A 16,091-nucleotide genomic window follows, 5' to 3' on the forward strand; every position below is an offset into this window, starting at 1 on the left:
TTTTTTTTTTTTTTTTTGACAAAAATAGAAATAATACTTATAGGAGTTTTAAAAAATAAAAAAATTTAAAAATACGTTTAAGAAAGATACTTTGTTGTAAAAATATTGAAAATAAAAAAAATAAAATAACATCAAATATAATTTTATTGTCAAAATTAACACTGTAATAGTCAAAAAAAAAAAAAAAAATACAAACGGCCCTTAGAGGCAAAATGAGAGACGATAGAGTATGACATCACAAAATGAGAGGCAAAATTAGAGTTTTTCTTTTTGTTGTTTTATATAAATGGACTTTTGAATCTTTTGATCAGTTCGGTCTTTAAAGGGAATATGGACCATTTTTATTTGGGCTTTTAAGTCTAACAACAAGGGTCTCAGGGGGTGTATTTTTTATATAGGCTTATTATTTCAATGAATCTAATTTTTGTATATGGACTTATTATTTCAATGAATCTCACTTGCTTACAAATATGGGCTTGATTACAACTATGGGCTTGGCCCATATTGTTTACGTATCGTTGCTGGCAAACGAGCCTAACATTGTTCAAGTTCAAGCTTTGGATGAGTCAAACCCAAACAACTCGGCTCATTTCTGGTCCTTACCATCTCAATATATTAATTTTAATTTTTTTAAAATTTTTTTTGCATTGCTTGATGACATGTACACCCTGCAATGCTTGATAACAGGTAAAATGTTCTAGCTGTGATAACAAAGATTTGGATATTTGCGACTTTCTACAAGTTTTATTTTAAAGGTTAGGATTGCATTTAATTAAATCACCAAACTGACCATATATGTATATATATGTTCCACAATGATAGTTTTTCTTTTAATCTTAAGAAATGGACCCATATTAAATTATAAACTCAAAGGCATACATTCAAATTACAATTTCTTTCTTGCATAAAGTATTAGAAAGTGATTGGAAAGTGGTGTCATTTACACAACAAAAAAATACACTCGCATATTCACTTTTCTCCGACCTCTTCTCTTGCTTCAAGCTCCGCACCTGATTTATCTCCGCACCGCACAAAGTTGACCAATATAATTAATTGGTGATGATCTTATAGCCATAATGCCACAAGGAAAAAAAAAAAAAAAATTATTATACCTAAAACTTGTAGAGTTCAAACACTTTTGAAAGGCACTATGCAATTTATATGACGCTGATACAAACCTAACAGGATTCCACTACCATCAGGGGCAAACCTAAAACTTTATGTAGGAGAGGGCAAGACTGAATTTTGTAATAATTTTAGGATGGCATTAGCAATATTTTAGAGGTATATACAGAAAAAAGAAAAAAATAACATGGTATATTAATAAAAAAAATTAAAAATTCCGGGGGAAAAATAGGTCTGTCCCTGACTACCATCAGTTTGAGAATAACAGTAGGATTAATAAAAATGCTTTAACAATCCCTAAAATGGGTTCTTCAATATTACCAACAGTCCTCAACAAAAACAACAGAGTCAAGCACAAATTTATAGCCCTATGCTGTTCTGGCATGAAATAGAATTACGTAACAACATAACATAAAATACTTCACCTTCAGTTATTGAAGGCGGAGTAAAAAAAAATGTGTGGATTAGTTTTGAGAGACGATAAGAGTGATTCCATTTGCAAACTCAACCACTATCTATTAAACAACTTTTTCACAAGCTTCTCCATATAGAATTAGTTTTTGTAAGATTTGATCTTATTACTTTTCTTCTTCCCATCCATATATAAACATCCTCCTTTGTTAGAAATGTGGCTCCTCACTTACGGAGGGTCTTAGAACTCTCCACCTAAATATATATTTATATATATATATATATATATATATATATATATACATATAGACACACACACATCTAAAATCTTCCTACATCTCTAACATTCTATATATTATTTTTAATTAATCATATTATTAAAATGAAGGCCAAATTCTTATACGATAGAAAAGATTAATGGCATATTTAAAAAATATAAAATGTAAAATTTTTAAATTAGATACTTCAAAAAACACTCTATAAAGTTTCCACAAATAATTTTAATCGTGAGTTTATGATTATATCCCATTTACATCTCTCAACACCCTCAAAACTCAATAAAATCTATCATTGACAAGGACCATTTATTCGCTCCACAATAGTCAATGTTTTACTTGAAGAAGAGTTTTCCTTTTCTATAACAAACATACAAAAATGAAGCACAACCTTGTATGTATTGTGTCAAATGCATAAAAAAGGAACAAAATGTTCCTGAACAGGCCTCAAGTTTGGCTGTTTTTGCCTATAAAAATTAGAGGGCAAATTTAGAGGGAAATAGGAAAGATTTCAAATTGTTGAACCTGGCACAGTGGCATGCAAAGAGCTGTTTGGAAACCATAATACACCAACGTAAAATAAAAAACAAAAAATAAAACATTGTCAATTAACCAATAATGCTACGAGTAAAAGTAGAAGTCTACTTTCCAATTCTCAATTCACCTTATTTTATCCAGTCCCAAATAACATCCATTAACATAAAAAACTTTACATCAACACTATCCCAAACACAAACTACCTGTACACATCATAATAGAGCTAAAAAAAAAAAAAAAAAAAGGACAAAGCAAAACAAGGACTGACTGCATCAAATTTCCTCTTCTTTATTTATATCCAGGAAACGCCACTTGTGCCAATGCGTCACTTCTTTGATTCCATTCAAATAGGGGCAGTAATCCTCTCCATGGCACCTCTCAATGTCCATATACAAATACAATATACCAAAACCATCCTCACCACCGGTCCTCCTTCACCACCACCGCAACCGCCGGCAACACCAGTGCACCACAAAAAAAATTTCCAATCTCCAAAATACCCCTTCTCCCAATTCAACATTTATGCATTTTGTGATGTGATTGGGGTTGAGAATTATGCCACCGATTCCGAAATTGGAGCTGCCGCAGTGGAGCCACGGCGGCCGGTGGTGCTCGTGGATTTGCAGAAGAGCGGATTCCTACTTGTCCACAACTTGATGGCCTGCACCTTCGCCGGATCTCCACCGTCCATTCTATCTCTCAGGAACTCCGGTATCGTCCTTGCTCCTCTTTCTCTCTCTACCCTTACTCCATCGTCATATACACACAGATACATATATACACAGACACATATACACGTACATTACACGCAAGTCTGACTCCGGCGAGCTTCAGTCCAGTCTGACAGAGTCTGGGGTGAGCCGCACCGTGATCTTCTTCACACCCTCTGCCTCAACATCAACTCTCTGCTGTAGTGCTGCGACGTACACCACAAACCACCATCACTACCGGACTGAACAGCACAAACCACCATCGCAGCAAGACTGAACTTCGAGCCACACCATGATCTTCTTCACGCCCTCTGCCTCAACATCAACTCTCTGCTGCGGTCAAGCACCAGGAAGGAGCAAAGGCTGATTTGGGCGAATTCGCCGTCGTTACGAAGAGGAGAGGAACAAACACCAAACACTACCCAAAAATCTGGCCACCAATCACCACCGGTGCTTGTCCCGCCGGTTTTCAGCCATTAGATCCTGGCACCAAACACACCCAAAAAAAAAAATTTACATATATTTGTGATGGATTTGCTTGGTGATTGTGAAAAAATATTTGTGAGGTATATGCGGGCGTAGTTGAGGGGTTGGTCGAGCGCGCGGCGGATGGAAGCGGCGTGGACGAAGTTGGTGTCGAAGTGGCAGAGGCGGAAGGTGAGGTAAGGGAAGGTTGTGAGGATGGTGCGGTGGAGGTCAGTGTGACAGTGGGCAGCGAGGAAGTGGAAGACAATGTACGGATACATAGGTACAGATATATAGGTACAGATTATATACATACATAAGAAGAGTAAATACCATTTTTACCCCTGCCATGTCACCCATTTACTAGCCTCCATGTCAGCAATGGACACCCTCCAGTGAGAGGGTGTCTGGAGACGATTTTTCCCCTTCAAATAGATGTTCTGATTGTCCAATACAATCTATAATAGCTATAGGGATTGCACCACCATGAACATCAATTTCCACGTCTTGGCTTACATATTAGAATTCATGGATTGCATATTAGAAATCGCAAATGTATCAATATTAGATAGTAGAATTCTCAAATTTGCAATAAAAAGAAAATGGAATCGACTCAAAGAAGTGCAATATTAGGCAGTAAGAAAATTGTATTGTAGAGTTTTGTTAGTTTCTTGTCATGATACATGGTTTATGGAAAAAAGAAAAGAAAAAGAAACTAGAAAGCCAATGATCAGTGGCTTAGTTCATAAAGAGAAGAACAAAAGAAGAAAATAAATAAGCACAAAGCATAAAAGCAACAACTTACGAACACTGAAATTCTGTAAGGCATCTTTGCACCAACAACATATGGCAACACTCGTACAATAATTTAATTTCCATCTAAGCACAAAATAATACATCAAGCTCATTAAGAATAGAGTTATTTGGCTTAGTTGATGACTCTCAACAAAACAGTTGCAACTAACATATAGAACTCGAATCCATAACATGAAAAATATATTGCTAACTTCCCTTTACATGAGATAACAGTTTATAGTTTATTGTTGCCATTAAAATAGTAAAATAACTAGCTCTACTACATACTGAGAAAACCAAAAACTGGTAAAAAAAAAATGGAGAATAATAGAAAAGACAAAGAAATTTGAGATAAATAAGTATGTTAAGAAAAATTGATGGTTCCCTAGATGGTAACTTTACTAGAGAGGTCTCACTTAACTCGTCAGCGGATTGGGCACAAAGAAGGGGGTGACCCATGCCATTACTTTTCATTTTCTCATATATATATATATGTTTTTGTGATAGAATGGTGCATACTGCATACGTGTTTAATTGAGCCATAAACTAATATTTCGATTGAAGGGAATGAAATTATCACAATTACATCAGCAAGGGTTTAGGATATCTATGAGGCAGCAGAAGCAACATTCCAAGTTTTGTTTTGTCAGATCAAGTATCACATTTTTGTACACGTAAGCAAAGCACACTTTTACTATTAGAGCGGCTGAAATGAACATGCTACAGGCAAAAGTACAAATAAACTAGTAAAATAGAAGCTAGCACATTACTAGGATTTGAACTGTACCTACCTTGAAGGTTGAATCAGTGGGTGAAGATGGGGGAGAAACAAAAAGCTACAGCAGAAAGTTTACTCTGTGATACAAAACCTACGGACCATGCAACTAATCATATATTGTGCCAATGTCTATTTGCTTGCAAGTTGAATAATACTGATGACAAAGATGTTCACTTTTTATTCCAATACCTAAACCAACATTATGTAACATCAAGTCATCTAAGCAACAACAACAAGAAGAGCTTTGACATATAATTGAATTAGCAGTAAACCAGCACTCATATCATCAACCCATCAACCAAAAGGAGGAGAAGGACAAGAAAAGGCATACCACTGAGACAGCAAAAAAGAACATTCATACTCGCAATCACAAGTTCACCTCAACATGGTAAGACAATTAAAGCACAATTCCTTCCTCCCTAGTGCATGGTATGTCTCTGGGGATTTTAAGGTATCTCATATACTGAAGGTAAAAAAAGGCAAATTGCACAAGCCTATTTAAACCCCTTTGGAATGACAAACATTTTCAGGGTTTAATTAAAATTTTACAATAACCAAATAACCATTTTCAGGCCCACAAAAAGCTCATCCAACGGGCTGGTTGCGAGCCGGCACCAAAATTCCGGCCACGACATCACAAAAACTATAATAGAAATAATAATAATAACAACAGTAATATCATCATCAGCAGCAATAACAAATTAATTATACATCAAGTTATCATTTGCAAATGCTCCAAAAGGTAGGAATTGATAGAAACTAAAGAGTAAAGATAGCAAAGAAGAAGGGCAAATCTTTGAATATATTACCTAAAAGTACTCATTGTTCTAAAAGATAAGCTACGGCAGCAATCTTTGAGTCTGTCCCATTTGGTCACTTATCAATGCACATGTCAAATAAATATCCAACATTTCTATTAAGCGGTCAGAATAATCCCTAAACATGTCTAGTTGAATTAAACTCGCAACAATTTAATGCAGAAAATGAATATATACAAGGGACCAATAATGGCGGGATTCTAGCATCCAAGTTAAGTAAGTCAGCAGTCATAGCTGGATGTCTTTTTCCAAATTTTCATTGGTCTTGTCGTTTGACACAGATGAGACAAGAGACAATGACCATGAAAAATTATTTCTGTGGCACCATGCTCGTAAAGTCTGAAAGGAGTATTCAGTAACAGACTATGTATTTTGGTGCTCAAAATCTTTCCTTTTCTTTCTTAACTTAGTGAAGACAAGAATAAGATCTGCATCTCTTATTTTGAATCATAAAGGTGGAAATAACTCCTTGTTAAGAACAAAATCCTAGTCAACATGACAAAAGGCAATTAACCAAAACATTAGGACCAGTAATCCATGCAGCAAATTTAAGAAGCATGACAAATCCAACACTGCAGTAATACATATTAAGACATGGGGAATTACAAACAATCGAATGACCATTTCATTTGACACTGCTGTAACAGAATGATCCAACACAACAAATGACATGGGGAACACTTAATTGCTAAATATTTATAAGTAACATAACACATCCGACACTGCAGTAATATATATTAAGATGCTAAATCTTTAGAGAATGGATTTCAGATACACCCTATTAAGTTATAAGCAAAGAGCTATCCCACACATATGAAAATAAATAAGTGGAAGAACTATTTCATGGAACCCTGAGAGAGTTATGAAATAAGTATCCAAAAAGGGACTCGATGGCTATTGAACATCAAATGCAAGCATGCCTAGAAAGTGATATCATCTAGCAAAGCAATCAGAGAACTTTGAAGGCTACTGCAATGCAGATTCCACATTGGAATTCAGATTAAGAAATTTCATCATTTTGCTTTGCTTCTAGCAGGGTACTCCAAAAAAATGGCTAGCTAAATTTGAAAAAATAATATGAACAGCAGTAACATTATCACCAGCAACAATATTAATCATGTTAACATTTAAAAGTGCTCCAAAAGGTACATATTGGTGGAAACCAAATCTGGTAGAGAAATGGGCCAACTATTGACGACCATACTTAAAAGTATTTCCTCATTCTAAAAGATAAAATAGAACAGCAGCCTTTGAGTCTCTCCCATGTGACAAAAAGAAATGGTCATTGATCGTGTCAAGAAGTCTATTAAAAAATTAGAATGATCCCTAAACATATCTCATTGAATTAGACTGACAACAAGGATCATTATTAGTGGGACTCTAACATCCAAGTTTAGAAATTTGACAGTCATAGCTGGATGTCTTTTTCCAAATTTTCATTGGTCCTGTCGTATGACACAGATGAGTCAAAAAACAAATGAACGACGAAAAATTATTTCTATGGCACCATGCTCGTATAGTCTGAAAGGATTATACAGTAACAGACTATGTATTTTGGTGCGACAAAAAGCAATTAAACAAAGCATTGGGATCAGTAGTCCAGGCAGCAAATTTAAGTATTTCACATATCTGGAATTACAAATAATCAAATGCCCCAACACAACAAATGACATAAGAGTTGTGAAATAAGCATCCAGAAAGGGACTCGACATCAAATGCAACCATGTTTTAGAAAATAATATCATCTAGCAAAACAATCAGAGAACTTTGAAGGCTACTGCAATGCAGATTCCACATTGGAATTCAGATTGAGAAATTTCATCATTTTGTGTTGCTTCTTAGTCCTTACAGAGTACTCCAAAATGCCAAAAGGAAAACAATTTTTTTATTATTTTTTTAAACCTATAACTTCTGGACTTCAAATACTTGAGCAAGGCATTAAACAATTACAGTATATGGTGCTTATACAAGCCTAATAGGCTCCACACTACCAGCAGTTCAAAAAAAAAAAGGCATACAAAGTCCTACTTCTTAAGAATGAAAACTGGGGAAGCTTTAACAATGCAATGGTGGGTTCTTCTAAGCTCTCAACAATGATCTATGTTTCGTCACTAAAACTGAACAAGAGAGAACCATTAATGAAAGTTCCACACTAGTCTCAGTGATGAGAAAACTAGTCAAATACTTATATCAAGACTCAATCTCAATGGGTATGCATTTACAGATTCATAGATGCATATATCAAAATAGGGAATGAGATTTGGAAATCAAACATGGAAGATCACTGGGTATGTATACATAGATTCATATATTAGTATGCATAAACGAACAGCCTAACCGGGCTCGTTCGAGCACTGGCCGAGTCGAGTTTGATCGAGCTCGAGCATAGCTCGAACACCAAAACTCAGCTCAGCTAGGATCATTTGCAGAGCTTTGACGCAAAGCTTCTGATCATGAGAGACGAGAGGGCATGGCATCATGTGGTCGGCGGATTGGAAATGAGATTAGGGCATCATGACTTTCGGCTTCTGATTAGTTGAATTTATAGAGGGAATATGGGCCAATTTTGTTTGGGTTCATTTTGATATAATGGAATATGGGTTTATTTGGGCTGGACCAAAATATTGTCAAAGGCTGGCAAACGAGCCTAACATTATTCAGGACAAACTAGCCCCATAATAGTGTTCAGGCTCCTGTGCTCGAGTGGGGTCTGAACCTACCTCATACAATTCTCTAATGTTCAAAGCCGTCCAGGCTCCTGTGCTCGAGTGGGGTACGAACCTTCGTCATACAATTCTCTCATGTTCAAAGCGCCGCACAGCCTATGTCACATTTACAACCTGCTCTCGTGTTCAGCGAGCACGCTCTCACGTTCAACTCATATCTTACCCAAATTTAAAATTAAACCTCTAAGAGTAAAGTATATGGACATCCCTTAAGGTTTGAGGTAATGACAAATAAATGAAAGTTAAGCTTATTTTTAGACAACCACACCCCTTGTGAAATTTATTATCCAAACAAACCCTTAAAACATGTGAAAAGTTCATTTTACCCTTCACTAATATATTTTTTTTAATTATAAAATATCAAAATATTTAAATAACTAAATTTCACAAGGGGTGTGGTTGTCTAAAAATAAGCTTAACTTTCATTTATTTGTCATTACCTCAAACAAACCCTTAAAACATGTGAAAAGTCCATTTTACCCTTCACTAATATATTTTTTTTAATTATAAAATATCAAAATATTTAAATAACTAAATTACCCTTTTTATCTCTCTCTATCTCAATATACGTCTATATAAATCTTGTTATCCTTTACCCTTTTAAACAAAGACAGAAAATCAGTTGCAAATCCATTTGAAATGGAAAGAGGATCCTCAAGTTAAAAATATAAGTGGTGAAACAAAAGAACGAAACATTGCTGTTTCGCCTAAATTTGGTTGCCTTAACCAGTACTATCCCAAATTTGGTTGCCTTAACCAATCGAGAGTGTTTGGGAATCCTTTGTTGTTCCGATTATTATGAAAAAGGTGGTCAAGTACTGAGGGCTGCAGTATGAAGCCTAGAGCGAAAGATGAAATCAAGCCACAGACAGGTTTTCTAGATCAAACTTGCAAACAAAAACAGGAACCTTAATAGTTTCGCGACTGAAACTGGGGTTGGTATATCGACTGAATATATATTTATACACACACACACACACACAACAATTACCACCACTCCCAACCCAAACCCGAAAGCTTTGGCCATGACACCACCTCCACACTTTCCAACCACCAGCCGATGAGCGGCTCACCATCTTCAACAGCAATTGATGTTTCGCTAGCTGCAAGGCTCTGTTGCGGTCGATCTGTGGGTACAGATTTGATCGAGCTCCATTTTTTCTGGGCTCTGTTGCTGTGAAGAATCCGTCGCCGTCTTGAAGCCATCATCTCGTCTCACATTGTCGTCGCAGTCTTGAAGCCACCGTCTCACATCGCCGCTGTCGTCTTGAAGCCACCGTCTCACATCGTCGTCATGGGTTAGGTCAAGATCAGGCTCCAATTTTGAGCGCCGTCGTGGGTTAGATCAAGATCGGGCTCCAATTTTCGGCAGTTCTGTCTTCCTTACTCGTCACCGTGATAAATTGATGATGATGATATTGAGGGATGATGGTGATACATGTGTGTGTGTGATTTGTGGTAGTGGTGATGATATATGTAAATGAGTGTATGTGCCGTTTGTCTATACATATATTAGTAGTTGTTTGAGTTAGGGTTTGAGAGAAAGAGAAAAGAGAAGAAGAGGGTAAGGACATTTAAGCCAATTGTATTTGTCAATTTTATATTAAAGGATAATAAAGTTAATTTATTATTGTTGGGTGTCTTTGTCTATTTTATCAAACTTGAACGGGTGTAATTGTTCAAAAATAAGATAATTTTTATCTATCTGTCCTTATGCCAAACCTGAGGGGGTGTTATTGTACTTTACTCAACCTTTAAATATGCTCTACAATAAACAGGTAAAATATTGGAGCTGTGAAAACACGGATTTGGATTTCTACAAGTTATTTTAAAAGGTTATGACTATATCAAATTAAAAACCTTTCAATGCACTCAAAATCAAACCATACTTCATAAAACCTTATATATATATTTTTGAAAGTAATGGCAATATGTATGTTCCACAATAAGCACTAATGGATAATGAAATCTAGATGTGAGCACCTTTCTCTATCTCTCTCTTTTTCTTTTTTTTTTTTTCATTTTTTGTTGTGATAACTTTGAAAATAATTTGTATAGTACTTTATTTTCAAAAAAACAAATAACAAAAAATAAAAAGAAAAAAATTGTAACGAATGAGATCAAAAAATTCTAGTACTAACTAAGTTCTAGTACTAATGGATAATGAAACCTAGATGTGAGCACCATTCTCTCTCTCTCTCTCTCTCTCTTTTGTTTTTTTTTTTTGTTTTTGGTGATAACTCTCAAAATAAGATATATAGTAATTTTTTCTCAAAAAAGTAAAAAATAAAAAGAAATAAATTATAATGAGTGAGATCAAAAAATTAATAAATTTAATATAAAAATATTTATTTATTTATATTCAAAATTTAAAATAATTTGACAATTTATATTAAAAAATATATGAGTAATTGGGTTATATCTAAAGACTCACTTTTCTTAATATCTAGTAACTCACAAGGTTGACTATAGTCTATACAAGTACCTAATCCCATTAATGATTTAAATTTGCAAGAATGGACAATCTCCCAACATTGTTTTGAGCTGGATCTGAAATGGGCAATGTTGGTTTTCAACTGGTTGGAGACCATACCACCAGCTGTCATAGAGCAATTGAGGGTTTAGGGCAAGTGGTATAGTGCTAACAATACAGGCTAGCAAAGCTTTGTTAGATTGCTAGCCACATCAACAATTGTATTGATGTGGTTAGCAACAGTATATTGTTATCTTTCAGGCACGGTATAGGTTAATTGATATCTATTATTTTATTATTTTTTGTTATACTTTTTTTAATACATTTAATATTTTGAGTAAAAAAAATTAAAAACATATTTATTTTTTTGTTTGCTTGTATTTTATAAAACGGCTACTTTTTCAACCACTTGAATTTTTTTTTTATTATTATATATTGCTATCTTTTAGTCACGGTATGGGTTAATTGATGTTTATTATTTTATTATTTTTGCTTGTATTTTTTAAAACGACTACTTTTTCAACCACTTGAAATTTTTTTTATTATATATTTGAATAGAATACTTCTTTTAATACATTTAAATTAATATATTTTCTCATAATTAAATAAATCAAAAATACATTACATATTTTCTCACAATTACATAAATAAAATAAATAAAAAGACCTTACATATTTTCTCCCAATTACATAAATAAAATAAAAAAAGACATTACATATTTTCTCACAATTAAATAAATAAAATAAAAAGACATTGCATATTTTCTCACAAATATAAATAAATTACATATGACCACCACCTTTATTTAGTTTATTTAAGATTTGATTTTGTTGTTGAATGATCCATGCCTTTAATGCGTCTGTTGGAGCCTTCGATGGATCTTGACGCATTATATCTCTTTCAAACTCCATTTTAGCCATCGTTTCTCTTGTTTTTATTTCTAACTGTTTAGTCCGTTCTTTCTCCAAATTTGATTCTATCGCCAGCTGCTTAGTCCGTTGTTTCTCCATGGAAAGTTGAAGTCTCATTCGCTCTCCTTCCACACCTGCTTCACCAAACATGACGCCTTGTGCTATTACAGCTTCCAATTGTTTAAGAATACTTGCTTCAAGAGATAGCGTTTTCTTTTTACGAATCTTCCTTACTTTTTGTCCCTCGGGACGTGACATATTCGAACCTTCGATATCGACTGGTGTATCGTCATCACCAAGATTTACCGACCCTGGAGTTGATACTGTAGGAGTTGATGAACCTGGTGTTGTTGGAGTCGATTCCGACCAATTTCTTGGCTCATTAATATCAAGATCAACACCTCTTTTCATTGGTCGTCTAGTTGGATTTTCGTTAACGTTGCAATGCATCTGCCATTTTTTCGAATCCCAAGAACATTCCAACATTAATGCTCGTATTTAATTTTTTTTTCTGTTACAGTTTATATAGTTCTCTAACAGCATTCATCTATAAAAAATAAATAATCATTGAAATTAATAAGTTGGATTAAAATTAAGAATAAAAAATATTGTACAAAGTAAAAACTTACCATATCATACTCGTTGTAACCACTGATTGGTTTGTCGTGGACATTTTTGTAGTATCCTGAAAATTTGTTTACATCACGTTGAAAGTTTGAAAAACGGTTCATCAGAGCACCGTATGATCTTTCTTCAGTTATCTTGTCTCCCAATTGCCTAACCCAATGAGCTTGAATTCGTTGCCACAATGTAGCCATACTTTGATCTGTACTCGTCACTGGATCTTCACCAATCATGATCCATGCTTTGCACAATGCTATATCTTCTTCTTCGGACCAATTCCCATCCTTTTTCTTTGAGGGTGGCTTTGATTGAGAAGGTTGAGAGGAATTTTGGAATTGAGGGGTTATTGAGATGGATTTGAAATTGAGATGTATAAGGGTGACAAAATGGATTTTGAAATTGAGGTGTGTATTCTGGATAAATTTGGTTTTGGAATTGGGGCTAAGATGTATATTCAGAATGGATTGGATCTTGGGAGTGCCACCCAGAATTGAAGTGAGATGGTATTTCAAAGTTTCCATATTGGTTAAAATGATGGTTGTTGAATGGAGGTCGTTGATCCATTGAATGTCGAAGGATGATGATTTAGTGAAATGAATGTTGAAGGATGAGAGAAATGAGTGTTGAATGATGAGTATTGAGTGAAATGAGTGTTGTATTTATAGAGATTGTTGTATACCCAACGGCTATATTTTCAACAGCTATATTCCCAACAGCTATATTCCAACGGTTATATTCCCAACGGCTATATTCCAACAGCTATATAAACCACTAATTTAGTCTTTTGTAATTGCTCAAGTCCATTTTCTTTTCCTTCATTCCTTAAGTCCATATTTTCTCTTATTTGATTCCTCTACCACTTTTTCTCTTCTCTGAATTCTCAACTTTTATATAAGAAAAAAACTGGCATCATCATCACAATCTTTTCAAATCTTCGAATCTGATTCTTTAGAAAATTCGTCAGATTCTGATCGGGAGATGGTTTATCAATTCCATCAAAAAAAGGATCAAAACAATTATGGGTATTTTTACGCCTGAGAATCTAAAAGCATTATTTAAACCAAAGAAAAGACGATATATTAAACGTGATCGGGAGGATGCAGCACAACAACTCTGGAAAGATTACTTCGCCGAAAATCCTGTGTTTCCACCTGAATACTTTCGTAGACGGTTTAGAATGCGACGACAGTTGTTTCTTCGTATTTTGAATGATATTACAACTCATGACAACTTCTTCAAACAGAAGCCCGATGCTACTGGTCGTATGGGGGTGCACCCCTATATAGAAGATGACAGTAGCAATACGTATACTTGCCTATGGAATTTCAGCGGATCTTTGTGATAAGTACATAAAGGTTGGAGAACGCACTGTAATTGAAAGCTTGAAGAGATTTTGTGATGCTGTAATTGTATTGTATGCAGAGCAGTACCTATGCTCGTCAAACGAAAGCGACATTGCACATTTACTTCAAGAAGGGGAAGAAAGAGGATTCCCAAGTATGCTTGGCTGTATAGATTGTATGCATTGGGAATGGAAGAATTGCCCTAAAAGGTGGCATGGCACACACAAGGGGAGAGGTCGTAAGCCTACCCTCATATTGGAGGCGATTGCATCAAAAAATCTATGGATTTGGCATGCTTTCTTTGGTATGGCTGGTTTACACATTGACGTGAATGTCTTAGATCATTCCCCAGTATTCAATCGTATCATTAATGGTATAATACCTCCAGTTAATTACGAGATGAATGGACATCACCGTACGTTGGGGTATTACCTATCTGATGGTATATACCCTAAGTGGGCAGCTTTGATTCAAACCATCCCGCACCCAACTACTGAAAAAGATAAATTGTTTGCTCAAAGACAAGAAGCCGTTAGGAAGGATGTTGAACGGGCATTTGGTGTGTTGCAGATAAGGTGGGTTATAACGCATGGACCAATATATTATTGGAAGAAAGAAGACCTGAGCAAGATAATGAGAACGTGCATCATATTGCACAACATGATCATAGAAAACGAGGGCGACACTAACATTTTGGAATGGACACCTCCAACAGATGAGTCGGTCTACCTTCCACAGTACAATCGAGACCGATCATTTTTGGCAGCACACATCTCCACTCGCCTCAGCAGGATTCGCAATGTAGAAAACAATGGAGATCTCAGGAGAGATCTTATGGAGCATTTGTGAAATAAATTTGGCAATGAAGAGGTTTAACAATAATATTGAGTAAGATGTATTTCTTCATATTGTATGTTTCTGATGAATAAAATATTACTTTACAATTTTTTTTTCTTATATATTTGTTGACAAATTTTAAAGAAAAAAAAAATCAAAATCATAAAATAAAAAAATTTACAATAAAATTAAATTACATATAAAAGGAAATAGTAAAGAAAAAAAAAAAAGAAAAAGAAGAAGCCATTTCTAACAATATGATTTTTTGTTTTAAAAAATTCATATATATTTGTTGACAAATTTTGAAATCATAAATTTTTATTTCAAAATAAAAAATAAAATAAAATAATCAAAATCATAAATTTATTTTTTACAATAAAAATAAATTACATATAAAAAGACATAGTAAAGAAAAAAACCAAAAAAAAAAAAAAAAGAAAAAAAAAAAGGGAAAACAGCCAAGCAGTTGTGGGCCAAAGAAAAACAAAACAAAAAAACAAAACAAAAAAAAAAAAAAAAAAGAAAAGGGAAAAGAGCCGTTGCTGCAGCAGGTGAGGCCTTGTTTGGCTCGCAATACTATTGTTAGCAGTTGCGATGTAATTTGTTAGTCTTCCTCTGGGTCCCATAAATTGCTAGCCTTATACCAATTCAAACACTAGTAATACTGACTCCCTAGCTAGCAATAAAGCCCTTGTACCGGTTGCTCTTAATCTTATTCACAATCACTAAACAAGACCAACACTTGTGATGGTGTAGGATAGGGTTTACTCTCACGGTACAATGACATTTGGCATTATTCCTATAATATTGACATGAGTTACTAGTTGTGATTTCCTCGTGTAAGGTTGTAGAGACTTCGACAAGTACTCTTTGCATCTGCCACGTACTTTTCTTACTCTTTACATTTGCCATGTTATACTTACTCTCGCGGTACAATCACATATGGCATTATTTTTGTGACGTTCTGAATTTTCACAACCCGGATAAGTCAAATGCGACTCGAAAGTTGACCAGATAATGAATTCGGAATGCGGAAGCGGAAACAAGAACAAATGCGGAAGCGAAGTTTTAAAAATGGATCAGTTTAGCCCTAGGGGAAAAATCATAATTTTTAGAAAGTTATGAATGCTACCGAGCACACCATTGGATAGACGGCGAAAAATTAATAAAGTTAGACTCAAAAATCACTTAATTCGAAATCCGGATGGAGGAGAAAAGTTGAAACGAAGATTGGACGTCGCCGCGGCCGTGAATAGTGTTTTG

General features: G+C 34.8%; 2 protein-coding genes, 1 long non-coding RNA gene and 2 other non-coding genes across 5 annotated transcripts; 1 reads left to right on the forward strand and 4 right to left on the reverse strand.

Annotated features, from left to right (window-relative positions):
• Window positions 1–2,572: 2,572 nt before the first annotated feature.
• On the reverse strand, window positions 2,573–8,719 carry LOC132294744 (uncharacterized). The gene is made up of 2 exons (XR_009478194.1): window positions 3,857–8,719; window positions 2,573–3,541 (listed from the first exon to the last, which is right to left on the reverse strand). It is a non-coding gene; the product is annotated as an uncharacterized LOC132294744 (long non-coding RNA).
• LOC132298096 (small nucleolar RNA R160) lies at window positions 6,859–6,937 on the reverse strand. The gene has a single exon (XR_009479521.1). It is a non-coding gene; the product is annotated as a small nucleolar RNA R160 (small nucleolar RNA).
• On the reverse strand, window positions 7,667–7,745 carry LOC132298100 (small nucleolar RNA R160). Its single transcript, XR_009479525.1, has one exon. It is a non-coding gene; the product is annotated as a small nucleolar RNA R160 (small nucleolar RNA).
• A 3,176-nt stretch (window positions 8,720–11,895) lies between the features above and the next one.
• Window positions 11,896–13,169, reverse strand: LOC132296101 (glutathione S-transferase T3-like). Its single transcript, XM_059794343.1, has 2 exons — window positions 12,654–13,169; window positions 11,896–12,474 (listed from the first exon to the last, which is right to left on the reverse strand). The coding sequence occupies exons 1-2, from the start codon at window positions 13,167–13,169 to the stop codon at window positions 11,896–11,898; spliced, it is 1,095 nt and encodes a 364-aa protein (XP_059650326.1).
• A 497-nt stretch (window positions 13,170–13,666) lies between these two features.
• Window positions 13,667–14,840, forward strand: LOC132296102 (uncharacterized). The gene is made up of 2 exons (XM_059794344.1): window positions 13,667–13,943; window positions 14,071–14,840. Exons 1-2 carry the CDS (start codon window positions 13,667–13,669, stop codon window positions 14,838–14,840), a joined length of 1,047 nt encoding a protein of 348 aa, XP_059650327.1.
• The last annotated feature ends 1,251 nt before the right edge of the window (window positions 14,841–16,091 follow it).

This window comes from Cornus florida, unplaced genomic scaffold (assembly GCF_030987335.1).
Source record: "Cornus florida cultivar Cherokee Brave unplaced genomic scaffold, ASM3098733v1 CherokeeBrave_3.0.0_Hap2_Chr02, whole genome shotgun sequence".
In the NCBI taxonomy this organism is placed as follows: Eukaryota; Viridiplantae; Streptophyta; class Magnoliopsida; order Cornales; family Cornaceae; genus Cornus; species Cornus florida.